Below are 22,315 nucleotides of genomic sequence, written 5' to 3'. Positions count from 1 at the left end.
ATACCTCAAGATGAATAATCAGCAAAGAGCTTAGATAGAGAACAACGAGGATGAGATACTTGTTCACACATGCTTCCATCATACAAATGGCCAAGAAAGTAATTGAATCTGAAAATGAATGAAAATGACGGGAAAATTAAGTACCTTTCAGATCTTAAAGCTGGAGTAACTTGGCAATAAAAGAATCCTGTAAGTGTCAACGCAAAAGCAGCCACTTTCCCCAAAAGCAGTAAAACATTTGTAGCTTTACTGGATATTGAAGGAAAAATATCAAAACCGAAGTTAGTATTGCTCCAGATAAAAATTTAACGAAAGGAAACCAAACAGCATGTCACAAGTAAAAAATACACAACCAAAAATTCCAAACAAGTTCCCAAAACTCATGTTACAAGACACAGACCTCCGAGCATGCTTGTGTAGATCCCAATGAAGAAACCTAAGACGGTTCTCCTCAGATAGATCATTATTAATGAAGTCAATAGCATTAGCAAACTCAGCACGAAGAATAGATTCTCGTGGCCTCTTTTCACGCGTCTGTTCTCATGAAAAGCCAAATATAACTTGAGACTGATAATAAATTCAAATAAAGCATGAATCTGAAAACTTCTACAGGCGCCCTAGTATTGGGCCATAATACAACGTGATGCAACTTCCATCCATTGCATGTTAAACCATCATTGTGAGTATTATGAAAGTACAAAAAAATACAAATTTAAACTAAATACCTTTATCAAGTTCAATATAATTATGGGGTTTCCATATCTTTTAGCAAGATTTTCAAAATGAAGTCTCGTCGCTTCATAATTTTTATCCTTCTTCGACACTGGAAAACAAAATTGGGTTCAAGGAATAATACAACAGCAGAATGAAAACAATTACAATTGAAATAAGGTCATACATATAATATCAGGCCTTATGTTCAGGCGCGAAGTTTCCTGTGACCAGAAAAGAGGGATTGAGCCACGATTCTGGACAACAGAACTTAATTGCATAGGAACCCCTTCAGGGACATCCTCAAAAACAATTTGTTCAGTCTCGACATCATTTGCCACTCTACCTTTTTCATTTACACCTCGTTTTAAATACCTACAAGATAGGGGGAAATTAAAATACATATATATATATGATAATTCTGTGCATAGACTTCATCAAAATAAAATGAGTAATTCGATTAAATTGTCAGTATTTGATCTTCTCAAGATTTGAAGAATCAATAATCTAGTTTCGGGTGGCACAGCTCTGCGTCAACGGTCATGATCCCAGACACAAAAATAGATGATGCATTGCAAATCATGAGAAACAAATTAGACCAATGAAATCTAAGAAGCACATCCACAAACACGAGACATGAAATGGACATAGTCTGAAGACTCTTTTTAATCTTGAATTGTGACCCCGAGAAGGTGAACAATTGGGTCGCTCAAGTTGGTTGCGAGATTGGTTCTTTTCCCTCTTCCTACCTTGCCCACCCCAGCAGACAATATCCGAGGATTGTCTTTTTGGAACCTCGTGGTGGACTAAGTGAAAAAGAATGGAAGAAAAATTTCTCCAAACATGGTAGAATGACACTAACTCACTCCGTGTTGAGTGTGATTCCTATCTACTTCTTCTCCCTTTTCAGAACTCCATGTTCTATGTGTAAAAGTCTTAAGAGGCTTATGAAAGATTTCTTCTGGTGAGGGGTTGACGATGGTATACGGGTGCATCTTGTGAGTTGGAGGGCAGTGAGGAAGTCAGTAAACCTTGGGGAGATAGATTTAGGGAATTTAAGGAATCGTAACAATGGCTCTTCTGATTACTCCTTAAGTCTACCACCCTTCGGCATAGAATTATAGCAAAAAAGTATGATCCTCATCCTTATGAGTAATCTTTGGATAAATTCATCTGCTTCATGTTTCTCCATTCATGTCATTTGTCTTCAATGTAAAACTACTTTGTGGCTTAAGTCTTCATTCATTTTGGGAGCTCTCCCACCTTTTTGCACAACTTCGATCACTCTTTATTCAATAGGAAACGATAAATATTGCAGCTCTCTTATCTTTGATTAGGGAGTATCTGCCTAGCAAGGGAGAAGGGATGTTTTTAGGGTCCTCTAACCCAACTAAGGGCTTTTCTTGCAGCTTGGTTCTTTTTCTGCTTGAGGAGTGTGATAATATGTATTTAAATTAATATGTATAGTTGTCCTTTCTTGTAATTATAGTTGTCCTTTATTGTAATTTTACATTCCCTAGATTAAGCTTTTTCACTTGTTTATTTATATGTATCTTTTGTCTGATTAAATAATAAGAGATTTATTCTCCAAAGTACTGAGTACAGTCACACACTTTGTGTTCCGTCTAAACCCACCCCGGAATTATCACTATAGCTATCATTGTTGACCTTTTTCGGAGCTATAGCCACCCTCTTCGGGAAATCTAGCCTCATCCAAGGGTGATTCGAATAGTTCCAGATATGATTTCAATGTCTTTAGTCTCGCTGGTATTTGGGTGGCTGCTTAATTTTTGTTTCACTGGTTCTCTGCCCGGTTTGGTTGAAATTCGGTTCAACTCAAGGTTAGTTCGGTTCAAATCAGGTTTAGTCTATGTCTGCTTCGATTTGACTTAAGTGTCACCATTTGGTATGGATCAACTCATGAACTTGCTATCAATTGATTTATCTTCTAGTAATGCATATTATCCTTGGCACAAATAGGCAATTATCCTAGGGCCTTCTCTTGTAGAAGTTCTTCTTCTCTGTGAATTATCGATTGCAAAGCTTCAGATCATATGATCAGTTTTCTTCTTTCTTTTGATTCATACTCTCCCTCACGTTGCAATGAGAAAATTAGAATTGGGGATGAAAATTTTTTTTTCTATTGCAGGCAAAGGGCCATTAAATTGATGGGCAATAGTTCTCTAAAATTTATCCTCCATGTTCCAAAAGTAGCTTGTAATCTTTTACCCAACAGCAAACTTCCTAGAGATTCTAACTATTGTGTAATATTTTTTTAATCTCATTGTATTTTTCAGCACCAGGACTTGGAGAAGATGATTGGGAGTGCTAGAATGCTTGATGGCCTTTACTACTATGACGAAGGGTCTTTTACCGGTAAAATAATTCAATATCTTAGGCTAGGTGTCACATGCTTAAAATCAAGAATAAAATTTTTACCTTAACCGTGCGGTCTAAGAGGTTTTCTTTTCATTTTTTTTTTATATCTGTAAGTGTCCGGACCAGTTTACACGCACCTCGACTAATCTCACGAATTGAAGGCATGCCCATAATGCAGCAATCAAGAGGTTTACTCTCCTAGTTCACCCTTCCTTTGTCCCTAGGATCGTCGACAGTCTAAGCAACACACAAACACACAATTGGCCAAGGGGAGATTTCCCTCTAGAAATATTACAACCCAAATATTTGAATGAAGGAATGACCTCAATAGTTGAATCACTTCCCCATTTACACTAATTACAAGCTAACTACCTTTTTACAAAGGTGGATGGAGTTGAGAAACTTGGGGAAATGAACTTACTTATCGCTCTATTCGCACTACATCTTCGATTTATCGCTCGTCCACTAATTTTGTAAAAGATCTGTGTTTCTCAAATGGCGTCTACTCTCAAATCCATGTTTTTTACCAATTCGCGTTTGTGCTTCCTTTCTGTTTCTCCAGATCAGTTGCAACCCAACCCCGTTGACCATCATCCATCCAAATCTGACCGGCGTAGTCTAGATCTGCTACAAGATGTCCCTCAGTTGTCTTTGATTTCATTCATGGAGTTCTATCATGCATTAGTAGAAGCCAAACAAAATCAGTGTAAACCAGTTCAGTTTTGTTTCAACTGATCTGGTTCATTTTTAGTCTGGTTTAGTCAACCCGGTTCAATTTACTTTTAGTTAAATGGTTTCAGTTTGGTTCAATTTAATTAGTTTGGTTCACTCAGTTTAGTTTGATTCAAGTTGGTCCAATTTTATTTATTTGCAATTATGGCAAATCCGCTATTGAAAAAAAAAAGAAAAAAAAAACTTTTGTGGGTCTTTGTTTCGTTTTCAAAGCAACCGTTCGTGGGTGGGTTTTCTTTTAGATCTCTCTATGAGGATCTTTGTTTCTAGCCCAGAAGTTCTTATTTCATTCTTCATAAGTTTGTTTTAGATCTCTCTATGAGGATCTTTGTTTCCAACTCAAAAGTTCTGGTTTTCATTCTTCGTGGGTTTCTGTTTTTAGTCTAGAAGTTCTTCGTATTTTTGTTCTTCATGAAATTCTGTTTCACGGCTAGATCTGTTGATTTGATTTAAAAGTTTTCACAAATTCAAGTTGTTCCTCATTCTACCACCTTGAGTTTGAGGAAGAGTGTTAAAGAAATTAAGATTTACTCCTAATTATTATTTTTCCTTTTCGGTATTTCCGATTTATATATTTTTCTTTAGAGGTTTCTCGATGTCTATTGATTCATCTTGTAAAAGGTTGATTATGTATTCTAATTATTCAATATAATATAATTTTGATTTAACATGGTTCTTAAATCATCGATTGACCCAAAAGCTTAAGCTAGTGGGTGGACGTAAATTTAATTATATATCATCTAACACTCCCCTCACTTGTGGGCTTGAAATATGAAGAAGGCCCAACAAGTGGAAATGAATATTAATGGGGAGGAAGCAACGTTGCAGAGGTTTGAACACATGACACCATGAACCAACTTGCTCTAATACCATCTTAAATCATCGATTGACCCAAAGCTTTTGGGCAACCAGTGATTTAAGATGGTATCAGAGCCCTAAAGCCTAGGGTTTATATTTTTTCAGCCTCCGCTTTTGTCCAATCTCTACCTCCTTCGATCCACCGTCAACAAAGGCAGATCCAGATTTGGTTCACCTGTTTTAACCTACTTAGTTGGTTCTACGTTCTTATTTTTCAATTTCAGCCTTTGTTATATTTTCTGATCTTCCAGGATCTCTATTCTGTTTTCAAATCAACAGTTCGTGGGTTCTGTTTTAGATCTTTCCAAGCAGATCTCTGTTTCCAGCCCACAAATTCTTTATGTTTAGCTCTTTGTGGGTCTCTGCTTCCAAACCACATATGTCGTAATTTGATTCGCGAGTCTTCTTCAGTTTCCATCATTGGCTTCAATTGATCGCTTCACAAAATTCAAGTTGGTTGTTACTCTACCACCTTGAGTTTAAGAGAAGGTGCTAAAGTTAATTAGGGTTTATTCTAATTAATATTTTTCTTGTATCTTTTCCTTATCACGTTGTTTTCTTTTCAGTATTTTTCCTTTTCTGTTTCTTTCCTTTGTTGAGTCTATTGGTGTCTATTTATTCTTTATTTCTCTCTATTCTTATTAACTTGATTATTCAATAATATTATACAAAATTAACAATGACCAACATCATAGAACACCCATGCATCATCCCAACACAAATATGTAGGTCGAAATATTTTCAAGAAAACAGAAATATTCAAATAAGAATATCTATCAAGAGGACTTTCGGAAGAGAATGGAGGAAATTTGAGGTCTTTTGGAAAAAATTCAAGAAAGGCTAGAAATCACTCGAAGCTATGAATTTGCACAAAAAAAATCCAATGAATCACAATTGAAGCTCGCGAGTGAAATTCAAGCAAGCCAAATTGAAAGGGGAGATCACGAAGAAGAAGAAGAAAAAAGGTGCAATGAAGGAGGAGAAGAAAAAGAGACAAATGAAACATATTCAAGCAAAAACAAAGAAGAACGTGACACGATCGAAGACAAAGGTGAATCAAACCTATTGTTAAATAAAGTTACTAGAGTCAAGGAGGGGGAAGAATCAATCAACCGAACATTTTTTGTTATAGAATGTAACGAAGAGGATGAAAACATGTTCATAGGGAAAAGTTGTGCAATTATTTTCAACCCATTACTTCCACGACCCAAACCAAAGATTTTAAGGTTCTCATGCGAATTCACCAACGTTACAAAGAAAGAAAATAACGAAGAAAAGAGTTTTGTTGCGTGCAAAGACAAAGAAGTCGAAAAGGAAGAAATTGGAACCTCTGATCTCACCAGCGTGATGAATCTTCTTGCCCAAACCCCACACAACCCGATCCCTAACAAGCTTCCTTCATTTTGGCCCCACGGTCTACACAATTTGACCCAATTTGGGGTATCTTCATTTTTTTCCTCAAACCAATCAAGCTCAAATGCAGACCAACTAAGCCCGAACTTTTTACAGAATTAACTCAACTCATCTTCAACGTTGTTCCACTCTACTGTTTTATCCTCAAGCCACACTACTATCGGTATCCAATCGGCTTGGAAGATGAATTTTTTTTTTGTTAAAGGATAGAAATAGAAGACACGAGGTTTACGGGGAAAATCCTAGAATAGGAAGAAAAAACCATGATAGAGTCTCCTTTTTATTATTTTTAACATGATATGAAAGATACACGAGGATTCTTATTTGTAGGCTCCAACAAGCCTTAATACAAAAAAGGAAAGAAAATTAGGGTAAGGTAAATTATTATCATACCCCAGGACTATAAACAATCACCTAAGTCCCTTAGTTCCAACACTCCCACTCAAATTGGGGCGTAGATGTCAACCAAACCCAACTTGTTAACACATGAGTCAAAATCTTGCCTGAATAACCCTTAAGTGAGAACATCAGCAACTGGTTGATTTGATGGAATATACGGAATATAGATACTGTCATTGTTCAGTTTCTCTGTTATAAAGTGTCTATCAATCTCCACATATTTCATACGATCATGTTGTACTAGATAATTGGCTGTGCTTATAGCCGTTTTATTATCACAATAGAGTTTCATCGGTAAGACACCATCTTGATGAAGATCAGACAGTACTTTCTTCAACCAGATTTCTTCACAGATTCCCAAACTCATAGCTCTGTATTCAGCCTCAGTACTGCTCCACTTTCGTATGCAGCAAACAATACGTTCCCACTACTCACTGCTAGGGGAAACTACCCTTTTCACCTCCTCCTCAAATACGTGTATTCAATAGGAGTTTTTTATCAAAGTTAGGGCATTCTTGTGATTAGTCTTTTAGGAAGGTTAGATGTAGGCCTAAATATTATTTTGGTCCCTTACTTTTCCAGCTTTTGTTTAGTCTTTTAGGAAGGTTAGATGTAGGCCTAAATATTATTTTGGTCCCTTACTTTTCCAGCTTTTGTTCATTTTGGTCATTGTACTCTCAACTTTAACCCATTTTAGTTCAAGTACTTTAAGATGTTCTGGAAATCTTCAGCCTCTCCATACTCAAAAGCGTTCTTCATATTTGAAGAACAAAGTAATACCAGATATCCACAACAATGAGCACCTAGAGTATGAAACATACAGTAGCAAGAAATATTTAAATAACATGGAATACTAACAAATAAAAGAAAGCAAATGCAAGCATTTCTTTTATCAATTAACAATCAAATGAGTTGTAGGCCTTGTTCTTGGTAATTTGGTTTGACATGCTTTGTTTTTGGTTTTCTGGAAACTTTTCTCATGATCTCACATGTTTTGCTCATTTGAAGTCAGCTCGTCTCAAAGCCTCATCCTGTTGCACTCTTTTCCATTTTTGCCAGCTCCTTTATTCATATTTTATGTAATACTTGGGTTGTCTATTTTCCTTTTATAAATGTTCTCTTGGCATCTTTTCTTTTTTTCCTTTAACCTTTGAGCATTAGTCTCTTTTCATTTTTTCAATGAAAATTCTTGTTTCCTTTTGAATAAGTTAACAATTGAATGAGAAGTGTCGAGAATTGAGGGTAGAAGCCTACAGGACCATACCTTGTGCCAGCATAATGACGAGAACGTCTAGCAATGAGGGTCAACTTAAAATCTCTCCCATCTAGAGACACTGTACCCTGTATCCAAGAAAGGGAGGATCCTTTGTAAAATAAAGTGAGACTCAGCAAAATGAAATTAACAAGAATATTTTCAAACAAAATGTGCTAGAAACATTTAAAGTGATCAGTGATGGCACCATTCTCCAAACAATAAATAACAATGTGATCTGCCCTTCAAGTGAGCCACATTGAACAATCACCATCAACATCAATCATACGCTCCAAATTCCAATCCAATATTAACAAATTCCCAAACTCCTTGTTTGCTTAATTATAGAACAAGATTTCATAAAAGAAAGAATGAAAGAAAAAAACGACATAATGGCAAGGTCGCTCAAGTCCAGACACTAAACTATTTGATTCCTATGATATCAGAATGCCATCCAGGAAGCACCAATTCCTCACCTGCTTGAAAAAACCATAGACCAAAGCAACTGTCCAAATGGTGTTATGCAAGTGGTTTCGGATTCCACGAGTCAAAAATTCATTCCACACAAACATGGTTTCATAAAGGACATGACCTGTCTCGTTATCACATATATTTTTTTGTAGACTACGCATAATTTGGTATGAGTAGCTAAAGAAGAAATCCTTTGTGAGATCCACTGAGCATAGGAGCTTCTTGTATCTAACATCACCAAACAAACGAAAAATAAATAATAGATTAGTTAAGTCGTAATGCTTACAGTAAACACACCATTAAGTTAGGTTATTTCTTTGTTTTAGCAGAAAATCACCAACTACCAACATAAGACAATTTACAGGAATCCAAAATTCACTAACTTGGATAGCAATATTTTATCGGAAAGAAACATTTCATTTCTTACAGTAAACATTTCATTTCAAATCCAATTTTTTTTATTCAACAACTTGGTCTTACTTTACAAGGACTTGAGGCCTTTCCTTTAGTAGCCTCCTTTTTTGTAGGCTTGTTTACTTTCATGCTCATATATTCTTTCATTTTTTTCCTCATTGTTTCTTCATCAAAATAAATAAATAAAGTTACATAAGAAGCTCTCTTTATTGATTGTTTTCAAGATCCATGTAAAATCATGTGAGCTATAGAGGAGAGAAGCAGGTCTTCAATGGTATCGGCAATCCATACGAACCCAACTTCTTCCACCAATATAGCTTCTGTTATTTCACTCACTTGTGGAGATTGTATCTAATGAGCATTAATCTCTTTTCACTTTATCAATAAAAAGTCGTCATTTTTTTTTTTTGGCAACGGAAACAACACATTTCATTGAATTAATGTAATGAGTCTAATGCTCAAAATACAAGATAGGAAACATAACAAATACAAGCACAAACTAAAACAAAAAATACGCAGTACATGAAGAAGAAGCCATAAGAAAGATAAAAACACGAAGCTTTTGCAGGGGAAGAAGGCAGCTTTGTGCCCTAAAGATCGAAAACGATTAATAGAATGAAGATAACTCTCATTGGTACCAAGTAGTGAAGAGCGTTCATGGTAGAAGCGAGTTCAATTGGCACACATCTGATAAGGCAAGTGTTAGCCTCCGTAGCCCATGGATTAACATATCAAGATCTTGGCTGAAAGTTGAACCCTTGGTTGTGTTCAAGTTTTCCAGTGGTGGTAAAATTGCATTTTGGCTCAATCCGTGGATAGATAAAACGCCTCTAAATTTATGCTTCCAAGCCTATTCAGAATTGTTCTCAATCCAAATGGATCGGACCATTGGGATTCCTCTTTTACATGGTCCATTTTCTTTTGGAGATTATTAAAGGAGGAAGAGATTATAGAATTTCAAAATCTCCTTGGCCTTATTTCAGGAAAAAGGGTGGTGGCAAGTCCAGATAGGCGGATATGCTCTCTTGAAACAAACGGTTCCTTCTCATTCAAACCCCTTGTCACTCATTTATCTTTGGCCTCCCCTTTAGATAAAGGCTGGAGAAAGCTCTTTGGAAATCAAAGAGCCTCCGTGGGGTGAATATCACGGTTTGGATTATGGTGTTTGGGTCTTTAAACTGTTCTTTAGTCATGCAAAGGAAACTCCCTTCTCATTGTTTATCTCCATCTATTTGTATTCTTTGCATGGCTGATGAGGAAGACCACCAACACCTGTTTTTCAACCAATGTTATGCTAAAAAGTATTGGCTCCGTTTATTTGATTTATTTAACTTAAGTTGGGTAAGAAAACAAGTTGCTTACAAACTCCTTCCATCTTATTGGAACCAAACTTTCAGCTGCCACCTTTCGTCTGCGTCCGGCCACCAATCTCGCTCCGTCAGTCCTTTCCGCCGGCTCCAACCGTCGGTTCCCTTAGGCTTCTACCTTCCCAAAAACCTAGCCTTCCACCTCTGCCTGCTTCATTCAATCTAAGCATCTTCGATCTTTTCCAGCCACCGGATCCTCTCATTCAGACATCATCGTTAACCCTACTAGCGTCTGTCAGTTTCTGTCCGACAGTACTCTTTGTCATCTCTAGTTGCCATCCATTGTCTTTCCTTCGTTTGTTCATCCTTTTTCTTCCAATCCTTCTCACTCGCTGACCCCTAATTTCCTTTCCCTCTTCCCCACCTAGGCTTTGCCCTCTGCCGTTATTTTCTCCAACTCCCTCTTCAGTCATTCTTTGCCTTCTATCGATTTTCTGTCCGTCCATCCTTCTGACCACCTCAAATCATTAGAGATATCTCACTCTTCTGTCTTCCTCCACTCAACAATTCAACTCCCGATCCGGTTTTCCATCATGGAAATAGAAAGCTAAAAATTGATGATTCTTTCTTTTGCATCTGATTAGATTATGGGTTGTTTTATGTGGAAGATCTGGAATTTCGCAAAACTCTAGTTTTGTCTTATTCTCACCCAAGTTGGTTCGTGGATTCAATTTCAGAACTACTTCAAGCTTCAGTTAATAGTTTCTTTCTTGAAAAATAATCAAGATAATTGTGATACAACAAGACTTTCGAAATTTAGAAGTTCATCCAGATGGGTTTTGAGATGTGTTGTTTGGCCAGCAACAGGAGGTACTCGAAATTTAGAAGTTCATCCAATTGGGTTTTGAGATGTGTTGTTTGGCCAACAACAGAAGGTCGTTCCTATATTCACACTGCATTGGGAGTTTCAAAGCAAGGTTTGCATTATTTTGTGGGAATGTGTAAGGGTTTGATGGAAAAAAGGGAGGCCAATCCGTATCCATTGATCAAGGAGGTCATTCCTATATTCACACTTCTTTGGGAGTTTCAAAGCAAGGTTGGCATTATTTTGTGGGAATGCTTAAGGGTTTGATGGAAAAAAGGGAGGCCAATCTGTATCCATTGATCAATGTTACAGAAGTTCTACAACCAAACAAAGAAGTTTCCGAGTCTCCCACAGTTGAGGAACATAGCTCAAGCTCTACGGATAGTGGAAGGAAAACCTCATTGTCCTCTGTTCTAGACACATCAACACAGAGTGAATTTTTAGTTTAAAAAAGGAGCCAGGCACAGGCCCCTTTTTAGTGAAAGATAAAACTAATATGGATGCTTTCTGGGTTCAAACAAAAATTATGATGCGTTTAATGTAGATTTTGACAACCTTTGGGTTGTTTCAAGATGGTTTGCATTTAATGAATGGAAGGAGATAGCCAAGTTGTTGGAAGAATTTTTCCAAATCAAAGTCACCATTAACCCTCTTTTTGCTGAAAATGCACTGATTGATCTTGAACACGGTAACTGATGCTTCACGTGGAAATGTCTTGTTTTTTGTGTTTTACTTTGTCCGACAGTTGTGGACTTGAAATGTATTAGTCTTTGTGACTTGTAGACGTATATGTAGTACAAACTTTATTTTGATAGTTGGAGATGATGAGGGTGTTAAGGGGGTGTCAACCTAGTTGAGATGCCCAGGTGCACTTCCCGATCCTTAAGCTCTATTGCTCTTCGTTTCCATATTGTACATTGAGCTTTTGTCTCATATCTTAATGAAGAGACCGTTCCTTTTTCAAAAAAAAAGTGAAGTCTCTCTCCCTAGATTTTAATAAGGAATTATCTCAATCTCTCTCTTCCCCAGGTATCACGGAGCATTTATCATCAAACTGCAATATTGAAACGACATGTAGTTTAAAACCACGCATAAAGGAAGGCAAAGAGTTATCTCCTCTGGTTGGTGTTTCATCTCCTCCTTCTAAGAAAAAAACGTTCGTCTACAGCCACATTTCTACAACGGTCCTCCACTATATCAATTGAGCTAAGGTCGGATTGTTGTCTACAGCCACATTTCTGAAGCACTTTTCTCAAAGGCATTTCTTGCTTAATTGTTGCAAGGAAGATGAGGTAAATTTTGATGTTCTAGAGGAAAGATGTATACTTGCACAAGTCCCAGCATTGGCCATTGATATTGAAACAGTTGCCTCTACAAAACTCACCCCTCTCAAGATGTTACTAGATCTTTAATCTCAATCCCGAATTTAAAGGTCAAGTTGATCAAGGAAATGCCAATTTTCACTCATTTAGAAGCTCCCCAGCCACAAGAGGATTATGATGATGACTTTTCTTTGAATAGATACCGAATATGTTCAAGAAAACAATGTTGGAGGAGTGCAATTTTAGGGTTGGAGAAGGGATATTTATGTTTGGAATCCTAACCCTAGTGAAGGCTTTTCCTGCATGTCTTTCTTTAGGTAGTTGTTGAATCCCTCCTCTGTTAGTGGATCGGTCTTTGGTGTGATTTGGAGGATCAAGATTCCAAAGAAAATCAAGTTCTTTACTTGGCAAGTTTTGCTGGGTTGGGTGAACACTTTAGATAGCTTTGCTAGGAAAATGACCACAATAATGGGTTCTTTTTACTGTATTCTTTGTCAGAAGGCAAAGGAAGATCTGGATCATCTCTTCTAGGATTGTCAGTATGTGAGGTCTATCCTGAGTTACTTCCTGCAAGAGTTTGATGTTTGGATTGCTGGCCAAAGGGATATTCGTGTGATGATTAGGGAGTTCCTCCTCCATCCGTCTTTTAAAGAGAGGTTATTTTTTATGGTTTGTTGGAGTGTGCACTGTGTTGTGGGATATTTGGAGGTAGGAAGAGGAACCTTTATGAGGTTTGGTCCTTAGTGAGGTTTCATGTGCCGCTTTGGGCTTCAATATCAAAACTTTTTTGTAATTATTCTCTTGGTAACATCTTACTTAGTTGGAATCCCTATCTCGTTTTTTTTTTTTTCATTGAAATAATGAAATGAGACTAATGCTCAAAGTACAATATTTAGATCCAAAGAGCAACAAGACTAGAACTAAGGATCAGCAGGTGCACCCGATCATCTCAACTAGGCTGACACCCCCATAGTATCTTCATCATATCCATACAAACTATCCAAGTGGACTATTTAAGTATCTATTTCCACGAAAATTTTGCTGCTTTATCTCCTGTGGTTTCTGTCATACGAAGATTCCTCATATGGTCTTTGTTTTGGAATGTGCGAGTCTTCTCAACAGATTTTGAAGTTTTGGGTTTCGTAAATTTAGAAGATCTTTTCTCCGCTGCAGTTTTGGCTTCTAGTAAGGTTGTAGTACACATTGCAGGCCAGCTTTTCATGCTTTGAGTTCATGTTTCGAGTTCACATTCAACACCTTTGAATTCCCAAAGTTTCATTTGAAGATTCAGTTTCAACATTCTGCTGGATGTCGTTTTTGTTGCATATTTTATTAATTGTGGTCTCTTTGATTAGCAAAACCTCTTTTATTTTAGATGGAGTGGCCTCTCAGTTCTCTCATTATATTGTTCTGATTTTGTTCTTGTATTTTCTATTTTTGTTTAAGCTTCTTGTTGTATCTTGCATTTTGTATTTTGAGCATTAGACTCACTTCATTATATCAATGAAAAATTCTTGTTTTCATTTCAAAAAAAAAAAAAAAACAATGCCAACTCCTGATGTTCTCTTTCTAATTTATTTACTAACCTTTCTATTCAAGATGTATGTCTGAATTGGAGTGCATTTATCTTTTCAATCTAGGAATTTATTTCCCTTGTAACTTTTGTATCATGTGATATTGTATTTTGAGTTTTTGATCTTTTCATTATATCAATGAAAAGGGTTGTTCCTTTCAAAAATATATATGTACACTTTTTGAACTTTTAATTCTTAGATCTTTCCTTGGAGCTATTTAATGTATTATTTTTGTTTTGTTAACATTAATTTTTTTGCTCTTTCTCCAGTACACTCATAAATAAACACCAAGAATTAGAAGAATAAGAAGAGCCAAAGAAATCAATATGAGCAAGAGTTGCTGTTTCTTTCGGGAAATTATTTTAAACGACAAAACTGCTAAAATTATTTACAAATAATAGCAAAATATAGACTATGATATTTTGCTATTATTGGTAAATAGTTTAATCCATTTTCCTATATTTGAAAACAACCCTAGAAATAAACACCAAGCAATGAAATTAACTAAGAACCTGTTTTCGTTCTTTGAAATGGCTATACTGGACCAAACAGCAGGATTTGGAAGTGGAATCATCTCACTTCTGGAAATAGCATATATAGGATGACCACATATTGTACCAATTTGACGTCTCCTTGTAATAAGCAGCATGTAATAGGGTCCTAGAAATTTAATGAATCCTAGCACGAAAAGAAAGAAACAATGATGTTGCAATAAAATATCACATTATAATAGCAAACTTAAAATCTTAAGATAAGATTTGGCTTACCAACAATACCATAGCAAGTGGTCACGAACTTCAGTCCGCCAGTTGATTTATTACCCTCGTGTATGCGTCTCAGCAGATCAGAACATTCACTTTCTGTATATACAGCAGAATCTTCCCGTATGTTTAGCTCAAACAAATCCATCCTATCAATTTTGAGCACCCTCCAATATGTTCTACTCTTGTCCCTTCCTACCATGTAAAATTTCTAGAACCAAGAAAAGAAGCTGTTAGACCACCTATCACTATAAGAGGGGTAAGAATGTCATTGTGGGGGGAGGTTAGTTATGCATGGGAGTGAGGGATGTGAGGAAGGATGTGAGTGAAGGGGGGACCATGTTTACGTAAAGGGTTTTGCAAGTAAGGAGGTAGTAGTATAAGAAGGTAGGAGTCATCCTTGATTTTGTTCAGCTTTTGGTTTAGTAGCAAACTCTCGCAGAGAGAGTAGTGTATTGCCTTGGGCTTCCTTCGTTTATTAATATCATATTGCAAAGGATATCTTACAAATTGGTATCAGAGCCATTCATTCCTGAAAGCGTGAAACAAATGGCGAAGAAATTCAAGGAAAGGGTAGACGCCATTGATCGGGAAATCGAAGCAGTCAAGGAAGGAATTAAGAAGATACCATAAATAGAAGGATTGTTGATGAACTTAGCAGAGCAACAACGGAAACAGTTCGAGAAGACTCAGAAGATGTTGTCGAAGCTGGTTGTGGAACTGGCCATGACTCGTCGTAGTAGCGAGTCGTCGGTAGGGGAAGAGATGACTCCACAATCGAAGTTTGGGGAAGGAGGAACATCACAGCGATTGGAAGAGGCGCTGAAATCAGCAATTAAAGAAAAGCTAAAAGAGAGAGAAATGGATCAAAGCAAATTCAAGAAGGTGGAGATGCCTGTGTTCCAAGGAGAGGATCTGGATTCTTGGTTGTTCCAAGCTGACTGGTACTTTCATATCCATAAATTATTTGATACTGAAAAACTTAATGTGGCTGTTATTAGTTTCAATGGAGTGGCACTGGACTAGTATCAATCTAAGGAAGAGAGAGTCAATCGTAGATTGGAAAGATCTTAAGATGAGGTTGTTAACGTGTTTACGATCAACAAGAAAGGGGAATGGAGTGGACAATTCCTGCGAATCAAGCAAGAAACGACAGTGGAGGAGAACCAAAATTTCATTGACAAATTGGTGGCGTCCTTGACACAATTAACAGATGAGGTTTTGGAGGAAACTTTCCTCAAGGGGCTTGATCTAGTGATTTAGGTCGAATTGGAAATGTTGGAACCAGTTGGGTTGGCCCAAATGATGCGTTTGGCCCAGCAAACAAAAGATTGTGATTTGATTTGCAAGGAGGAAAGTAGGAACGGCCCAAATGGGAGGAAGGTCCAAAAGCAATACCCTAAAGCTCATGCATCTATTGCAAGGCGAGAGACGGTGAAATAATCGGAATTGTTCTTGAAGAGGACTGTTACGTAGTGGTCTACAGCAACAGGAAGGGTTAAGAGAAAAGGCCCGAATCGTCGATTACCAGATGCAGAATTTCGAGCAAGGAAGGAGAATAGGCAATGTTTTCATTGCGATGAGAAATTTACCCTGGGCCATTGATGCAATCCAAGAAAAACGGGAACTTAGGTTGTTTGTGGTGCATCCAAATGCTGATGAATCTGAACTGCGAGATGAAATGAGCGAAGAGAGGGATTGGTAGAGTTACAAGCGGCGGAAGTGGCGACGTTTGTTGAGGTAGAAGACGCTATAGAGTTGTGTTTGAATTTAGTGGTTGAGTTATCCAACCCAGGTACTCCGAAACTTAAGGGTATGATTAAGGATCAAAGTGTCATTCTTATTGATTGTGGGGCAAATCATAATTTCATTGCTCAAAAGGTAGTTGAAGAGCTGGGTTTACGGGTATTGGAAACGGCAAATTATGAAGTAATCATGGGCACAGGGACTGCGGTGAGAGGTCAAGGAGTGTGCAAGGTCGTGGTGCTAAAAGCAGAAGAGTTAACGATTGTCGAAAGTTTTTTGTCAATTCAACTGAAAGGAATGGAGGTCGTATTGGGAATGCAGTGGTTGTTTACCCTAGGGGTTATTGAAGTGGATTGGAGAAGACTTGCTATGACAATGAAGATGGAAGGCACAAACATAGTCCTTAAAAGGAGATCCCAGTTTAACAAAAACTCAAGTTACTCTGAAAAGGTTAACTAAATCCTAGGAAAGTGAAGACCAGGGCTAAGTTACTCTGAAAAGGTTAACTAAATCCTAGGAAAGTGAAGACCAGGGCTTCCTCATTGAATGTAGAGGACTAAATGTCATGGGTGTTGGGAATGTCCTAAAACTCACAGTTCGTACTTATGGAAACATATTCTATTTATCAATAAAAGTATTGTTGAAGAATTTATTCAATAAAAGTGTTATTGAAATTGAAATTGCATTATGTAATAAAATCCAATAAACAAATTTATGGCTATAATATGAATATTTTAATTTTATATAGAGACATAAAAGAGGATCAAGTTATAGTATACAGCCAAAAAGGTCTATAAGTATATAGATGAGATTGGGTACCTCATCCTAGAGACACTATGGATGCGGCCTACTTTGTATATTGATACAGACGATGTGATCCAGAAATCGTTCATGTGGAGACATGTGAGTGGAGGCATCCTATGTAAAAGAGTTTTGCATAAGACCGGACCACGAAATAGTCACTTTTCTTTATAACGACCGTTTACTGTTAAAACTGACTATTTCAATTTGACGATCTAGGGTAACTCGATCTTAATCCTGAGCTAACTATGAACTCCTGTTTATTCAGGATTATCCTTTGATCTGCATAGGTGAGAGTAGTTCAACAGCACTGTTCAACAAGCCTCTCATTTTGGGATAAAACCGAATAGATAGTTGGGTACATAGTTCTGCAAGATGGAATTCACTCCTACCCAAATTAGGGTTAGCAGATAGGTTGTTCCCTTAAGTACTGATTCCTGGTCTTGAACAAAGGGGCCCACCCTCTAATGGCTGAGAGGGACATGGTTTATTGGTTGGACTATGAACCAGTTGTTCAATAGAAGATCAGTGGGAGGTTAAGGAACAAGATGTATTTACAAGGATAAAATGGTGATTTTGACCTAGCTGTAAATACGAACGACCTGTGAAGAATCGACTTACTGATCATGGTTAAATCAAGTGAACAGAAATAGGTGAGTGCAACCATCAAGCTATAGTAGTATGTCTCGATAGTTAACAAATATTGATTAATTCGGTTTAAAGAGTTTAGCCAATTAATCTCAAATCGTTGGAGCTCATGATCTGTAGATCCATAAGGTCCCTCTACTAGCTCGTAAAACATCACATCTTGAATTAAAATATTGAGCGAATTTGAAGCGTTCAAATTCGAAATTAGGATTTGAATTTGAAATGTTCAAATTCAATTTAGGGTTTGGATAATTATATTGGATATAATTAAATGTTTAATTTTGTTAAAATTAAATGAAATTGGAGAGTTTAAAATATTTAAATATTGATTATATGAGTAAGATTCATGTTTAGATTAGGTATTTTATTAATTTAATATTTGATATTAAATTATTATTTAATTAATAATTAATTATTTAAATTAAATCATTTCAAATTAAGAAAATTCAATTTTGGAAATTGAATTTTAGTTTAATTTAATTTAAGTTAAAAATTGAATTAAATTAAAATTGAAATTGCAAATAGTGGAATTATCCAACATTTGATGTTATTAATGGATTAATTCCAAAATCAACACCTAGCCTACTATGTTATTGCCTTTTGAAGTGTCAAATTGGCTGATAACTTAATGCTTGCATGTGTTTACTGAATAAAAGCTTCAATTTTTCAGATATTGAAGTGATGAATTCCAGAATTTTGTGAAAATTCTGCAAGTTTACTGAATTGCTCTCAAACCCTCTCCATTCTTCCTCATTCCCTTCTCAATTCAAAGTTCTACCACTCAAATCCAAGGCTGAGAATAGTAGAGAAGATCCTCTTGGTGGTCTACTAAGGATTTGGATATCAAATTTGTGGAGTTTGACAGGAATCAAGAAGAAATCTACAAAGGTGTACATTCTAGACACCCTTCTTTTAGAAAAATTGTTTTTCAACATGCTTTATACTCAAATTAGTTTTAATTAAAGTGCTTAATGATTCTGTTTGTTTCCACTTTATGCATCTTTACTCTTTTTCAATGGGGCACCGAGAGGGTGACCTCGGGCTTAGGACATCTACTGCAGGATTTTAATACAATGTTCCAATGGCCTAACACACTTCCATCGCAATGCGAAAGAAGAACGAGGGGGTGGCAGTTTTGTGTTGACTATAGAGCTATGAATCGTGTGACGATTCCAGATAAATTCCCAATCCCTGTAGTGGAGGAGTTATTCGATGAATTACATGGTGCCAATGTATTTTCTAAAGTAGACTTGAAGTCGGGCTATCACCAGATCTGAGTGAACACTGCTGATATTGAGAAAACGACTTTCCGCATGCATGAGGGACACTATGAGTTTCTAGTCATTTCGTTTGGATTAACTAATGCCCCAACTACTTTTCAATCCTTGATGAATAGAATTTTCCAGCCATATCTAAGGAAGTTTGTATTGGTGCTCTTCGACGATATCTTGATATACAACTCAAGTTTGGATGAGCATTTCCATCATTTGCGGATCGTCTTTTGAGTGCTACAAGAGAATGAACAATATGTGAATAAGAACAAATGTCAGTTCCTGCAAGAAAGAATTGAATATTTGAGGTATTTCACTTCAAGCAAAGGTGTGGAAGCAGACCTTGAAAAACTAAGAGCGACGATAGAGTGGCCTCGTCCCCAACATGTCAAGGATGTGTGAGAATTCTTGGGCCTCACAGGTTATTCGAAGACTTGTGGAAAGGTATGGGAGCTTGGCAGCACCCTTAAGCAATCTGCTTAAGAAAGGAGCGTTCGAGTGGAGGACGGGTGTTGCGTACTTACAAACATCTAACTGGCAATCTACACCGAGAGGGAATGAAAGCTAATGCTAAGAAACAAGTACACCAATGTGTCATTTGCCAGCAGAATGAATAGTTGATATTAGCACCAGTTGGTCTGTTATTAACACTAAATATCCCTAACACTATATAATTGATTTGTCCATGGATTTCATTGAAGGATTTTCGCAGTCAGCGGGGTTCGATACTATTCTGGTGGTCAGTTGGAAAGGGCTACCAGCACATGAGGCTACATGGGAGGTGGTGAAGAACTTCAGCAACAATTTCTAGACTTCAACCTTGAGGACATGGTTGATTTAGAGTTGGTGGGTAATGTTAGACCACCTATCATCCATCAGTATAAGAGGAGGGGTAAGAATGTCATTGTGGGGGAAAATTAGTTATGCATGGGAGTGAGAGACGTGAGGAAGGATGTGAGTGAAGAGGAGACCATGTTTACATAAAGGGTTTTGCGGGTAGGGAGGTGGTAGTAGTATAAGGTGTCATCCTTGATTTTGTTCAGCTTTTCGTTTAGTAGCAAATTCTCACTGAGAGACCAGCGTATTGCCTTAGGGCTCCCTATGTTTAATAATATCATATTGTAAGGGATACCTTGCATAAGCATAATTAGGAATACTACCACAAATACATAAATACAGTTAGACAACCACATCAAGAAGTGACATATATCACCAACTCTTCAACCTTTACTAAACCAAGATTCTACGGTCTACAGAAGAAAGAATCTGTATAGAGGGAAGGAAGAAAAATATAACAGATAGGAATCTATCTATGAATGCCACCACAATATAACAGATAGGAATCTATCTATTAATGCCACCACAAACAACTTGTCTCAAAAATATAATATATAACAGAATCGTGGCAAGTTGATGTGCAAAACCATAGAAACGTTACTAGAGAAGAAAATTTTATCAACACTTTTAGCCTGCATAGTAGTATATTTAGGGAATGGGTAAATATTTGGGTAGCGATAAGTTACACAACAGCAAACAGAAGATGTATGTATGAATGCTATAGACTGTAATAGCAACTGTATGAATTAGCATAACAAAAACATACAGCACATTACAAAGTTACCAACTCCCATGAGAGATGAAAAGTACGAGAGTAAAGAAAAAAGAGTACAATTGAACACAAAGAAATGGAAACAAAATGATGGGATATGGCCAAATGGGTATGTAAAGATAGAATTGAAAAGAAAGTGTAGTTACCGATTGAGTCTCATAGAGCCTGAATTTGTGCATACAAGCAGAAGAGGCAGAACGGAGCTCATCAGAAGATGCGGCAGAGTTGGAGTAGGCATCATTTTCCGAGGATGGGAGAGGAAAGGTGGAGAATGAGTTATTCTCAGAGGATAAGGGGTCAGTCTCTAAGGAAGCCATTTTTAGGGGGGGGAGAACAAAAAAAAAAAAAATTACAGATCCCCGAGCCTCGCACCACAGGCCCAGGCTCAGGGAAACTAGGAGAAGGGCATACAAATCACAGAACTGAATGAATTGAATTGAGGAGGAAAAGAAAAAGGATATGAAATCAAATCAAATCAAATAATAATCATATACAGCCAGAACAACCGAGAAACCACGAAATCACAACCGCCAAATCCTTAAATCAACCCCAAGAAAGACGCTAGGCTGCTTCAAATACAACATAGAAGAATTTACAGAAAAATAGAATGGCTGGGTTCGGTTCTTGATTGTATCATCGTCATTCATTTACGAACAGAAACCAAATGAATAACAAGGCAACAAAACAACATTTCACTCCACATGTTACAGTACGTCAATGTACATATATATACACATATACACAAATACACATATACATGTAAATAGAAAGACAGAGATAACGAAGGTTTTTTATGGAGGGAGAGAAGTGGAAGAAGAATGAGGAGGAGGAAGAAGAGAAAGGTAAATTATTGTTGCTGTTGTTGAAGTGTGTTATTAATTTTTAGTTGAAAGGGAGATACAGATGGGAGAAGGAGAAGAATGGTTCGGGCAGATCCAGGGGCAGGGACGGGCAGGGGAGGGAATGGAATGAAGGCCACAATTTGGGTGACCGTGCCGTCCACAGTCCACAAAAATAGTAAATTATTTAATAATTGTTTTTTTTAATAAATCAAGTCAAAAATAAGAATATATTATATTATTTAAGAAGGGATGTGTATGTGTTGGCGATCTGGAGTCATTATTTAATAACTTGAAAACCTCAACTTTCTGCCTCTCCCATTTTACGCATTAATTTGTAATCATTTCCTTACTATTTGATGAATTAACATACGTCTCTCGTTGGGCGTTCTCTCTCCTTTTCATTTATTATGGGTTGTCTTCAAATAAAAGAAAACAATTTATTTATAGATATAGCAAAATTTATTATCTATCGATTGATATCTATTATGATCTATAGTTTATTGATAGATATCTATCGCAGTCTATCACAGATAGACAGTTACATTTTGCTCTACTTAAAGTAGTTTTACTATTTAAAACAATTGTCTTTTCTTTTAGATTACGGTTTTATTTTCTATGCTTCCTCCATGGGCTTCTATTTTGTTGATGTAAGAGGCTAGCGGTCTTTCCCAAACAAATTGGCACAAAAGAAAGCTTGTTCTGTTATAGCCAACCACATTTTGATGCTTAAGGGAATGTTTGAGGTAAAGGGTGGAATTGAGTTATTAAATCTGTGATAGAATTAGAAATATGCCAACGAAAACAATCATGATCTTAAGCATTCTAATTTCATTATTTTAAGGATCAAGCATGCTAGTTCAAACTTGAAAAAACAGAATTTGATGTATGAACCTTGATGTAGCTCAAAATTGAAGTTGTCCTTTGGTCGTTTTTTATCACG

General features: G+C 36.8%; 1 protein-coding gene across 3 annotated transcripts in view; it reads right to left on the bottom strand.

The window, feature by feature from the left end:
* The window catches only part of LOC120068965 (phosphoinositide phosphatase SAC4-like), a 58,897-nt gene extending 37,271 nt beyond the window's left edge, over nucleotides 1-21,626 (bottom strand). For 2 of the 3 annotated variants that reach the window (XM_090315689.1, XM_090315690.1), the window contains exons 1-9: nucleotides 20,680-21,516; nucleotides 14,465-14,669; nucleotides 14,210-14,375; nucleotides 8,221-8,443; nucleotides 7,757-7,833; nucleotides 899-1,086; nucleotides 726-823; nucleotides 401-534; nucleotides 145-249 (exon numbers count right to left, since the gene is read on the bottom strand). In XM_090315689.1, coding sequence (XP_090171815.1) covers nucleotides 145-249; nucleotides 401-534; nucleotides 726-823; nucleotides 899-1,086; nucleotides 7,757-7,833; nucleotides 8,221-8,443; nucleotides 14,210-14,375; nucleotides 14,465-14,669; nucleotides 20,680-20,850 — 1,367 coding nt within the window. In that variant the 5' untranslated portion in view covers nucleotides 20,851-21,516. Of the gene's footprint in view, nucleotides 1-144; nucleotides 250-400; nucleotides 535-725; nucleotides 824-898; nucleotides 1,087-7,756; nucleotides 7,834-8,220; nucleotides 8,444-14,209; nucleotides 14,376-14,464; nucleotides 14,670-20,679 lie in introns of all 3 variants that reach the window. The other variant, XM_090315691.1, reaches the window with a different exon arrangement.
* Between the last annotated feature and the right edge of the window lie 689 nt (nucleotides 21,627-22,315).

Source organism: Benincasa hispida, chromosome 7, assembly GCF_027475165.1.
Source record: "Benincasa hispida cultivar pf3 chromosome 7, pf3_genome.v1.1, whole genome shotgun sequence".
NCBI lineage: Eukaryota > Viridiplantae > Streptophyta > Magnoliopsida > Cucurbitales > Cucurbitaceae > Benincasa > Benincasa hispida.
The sequence above is the reverse complement of the archived record's forward strand: the minus strand, read 5'-3'. Positions and strand labels throughout refer to the sequence as shown.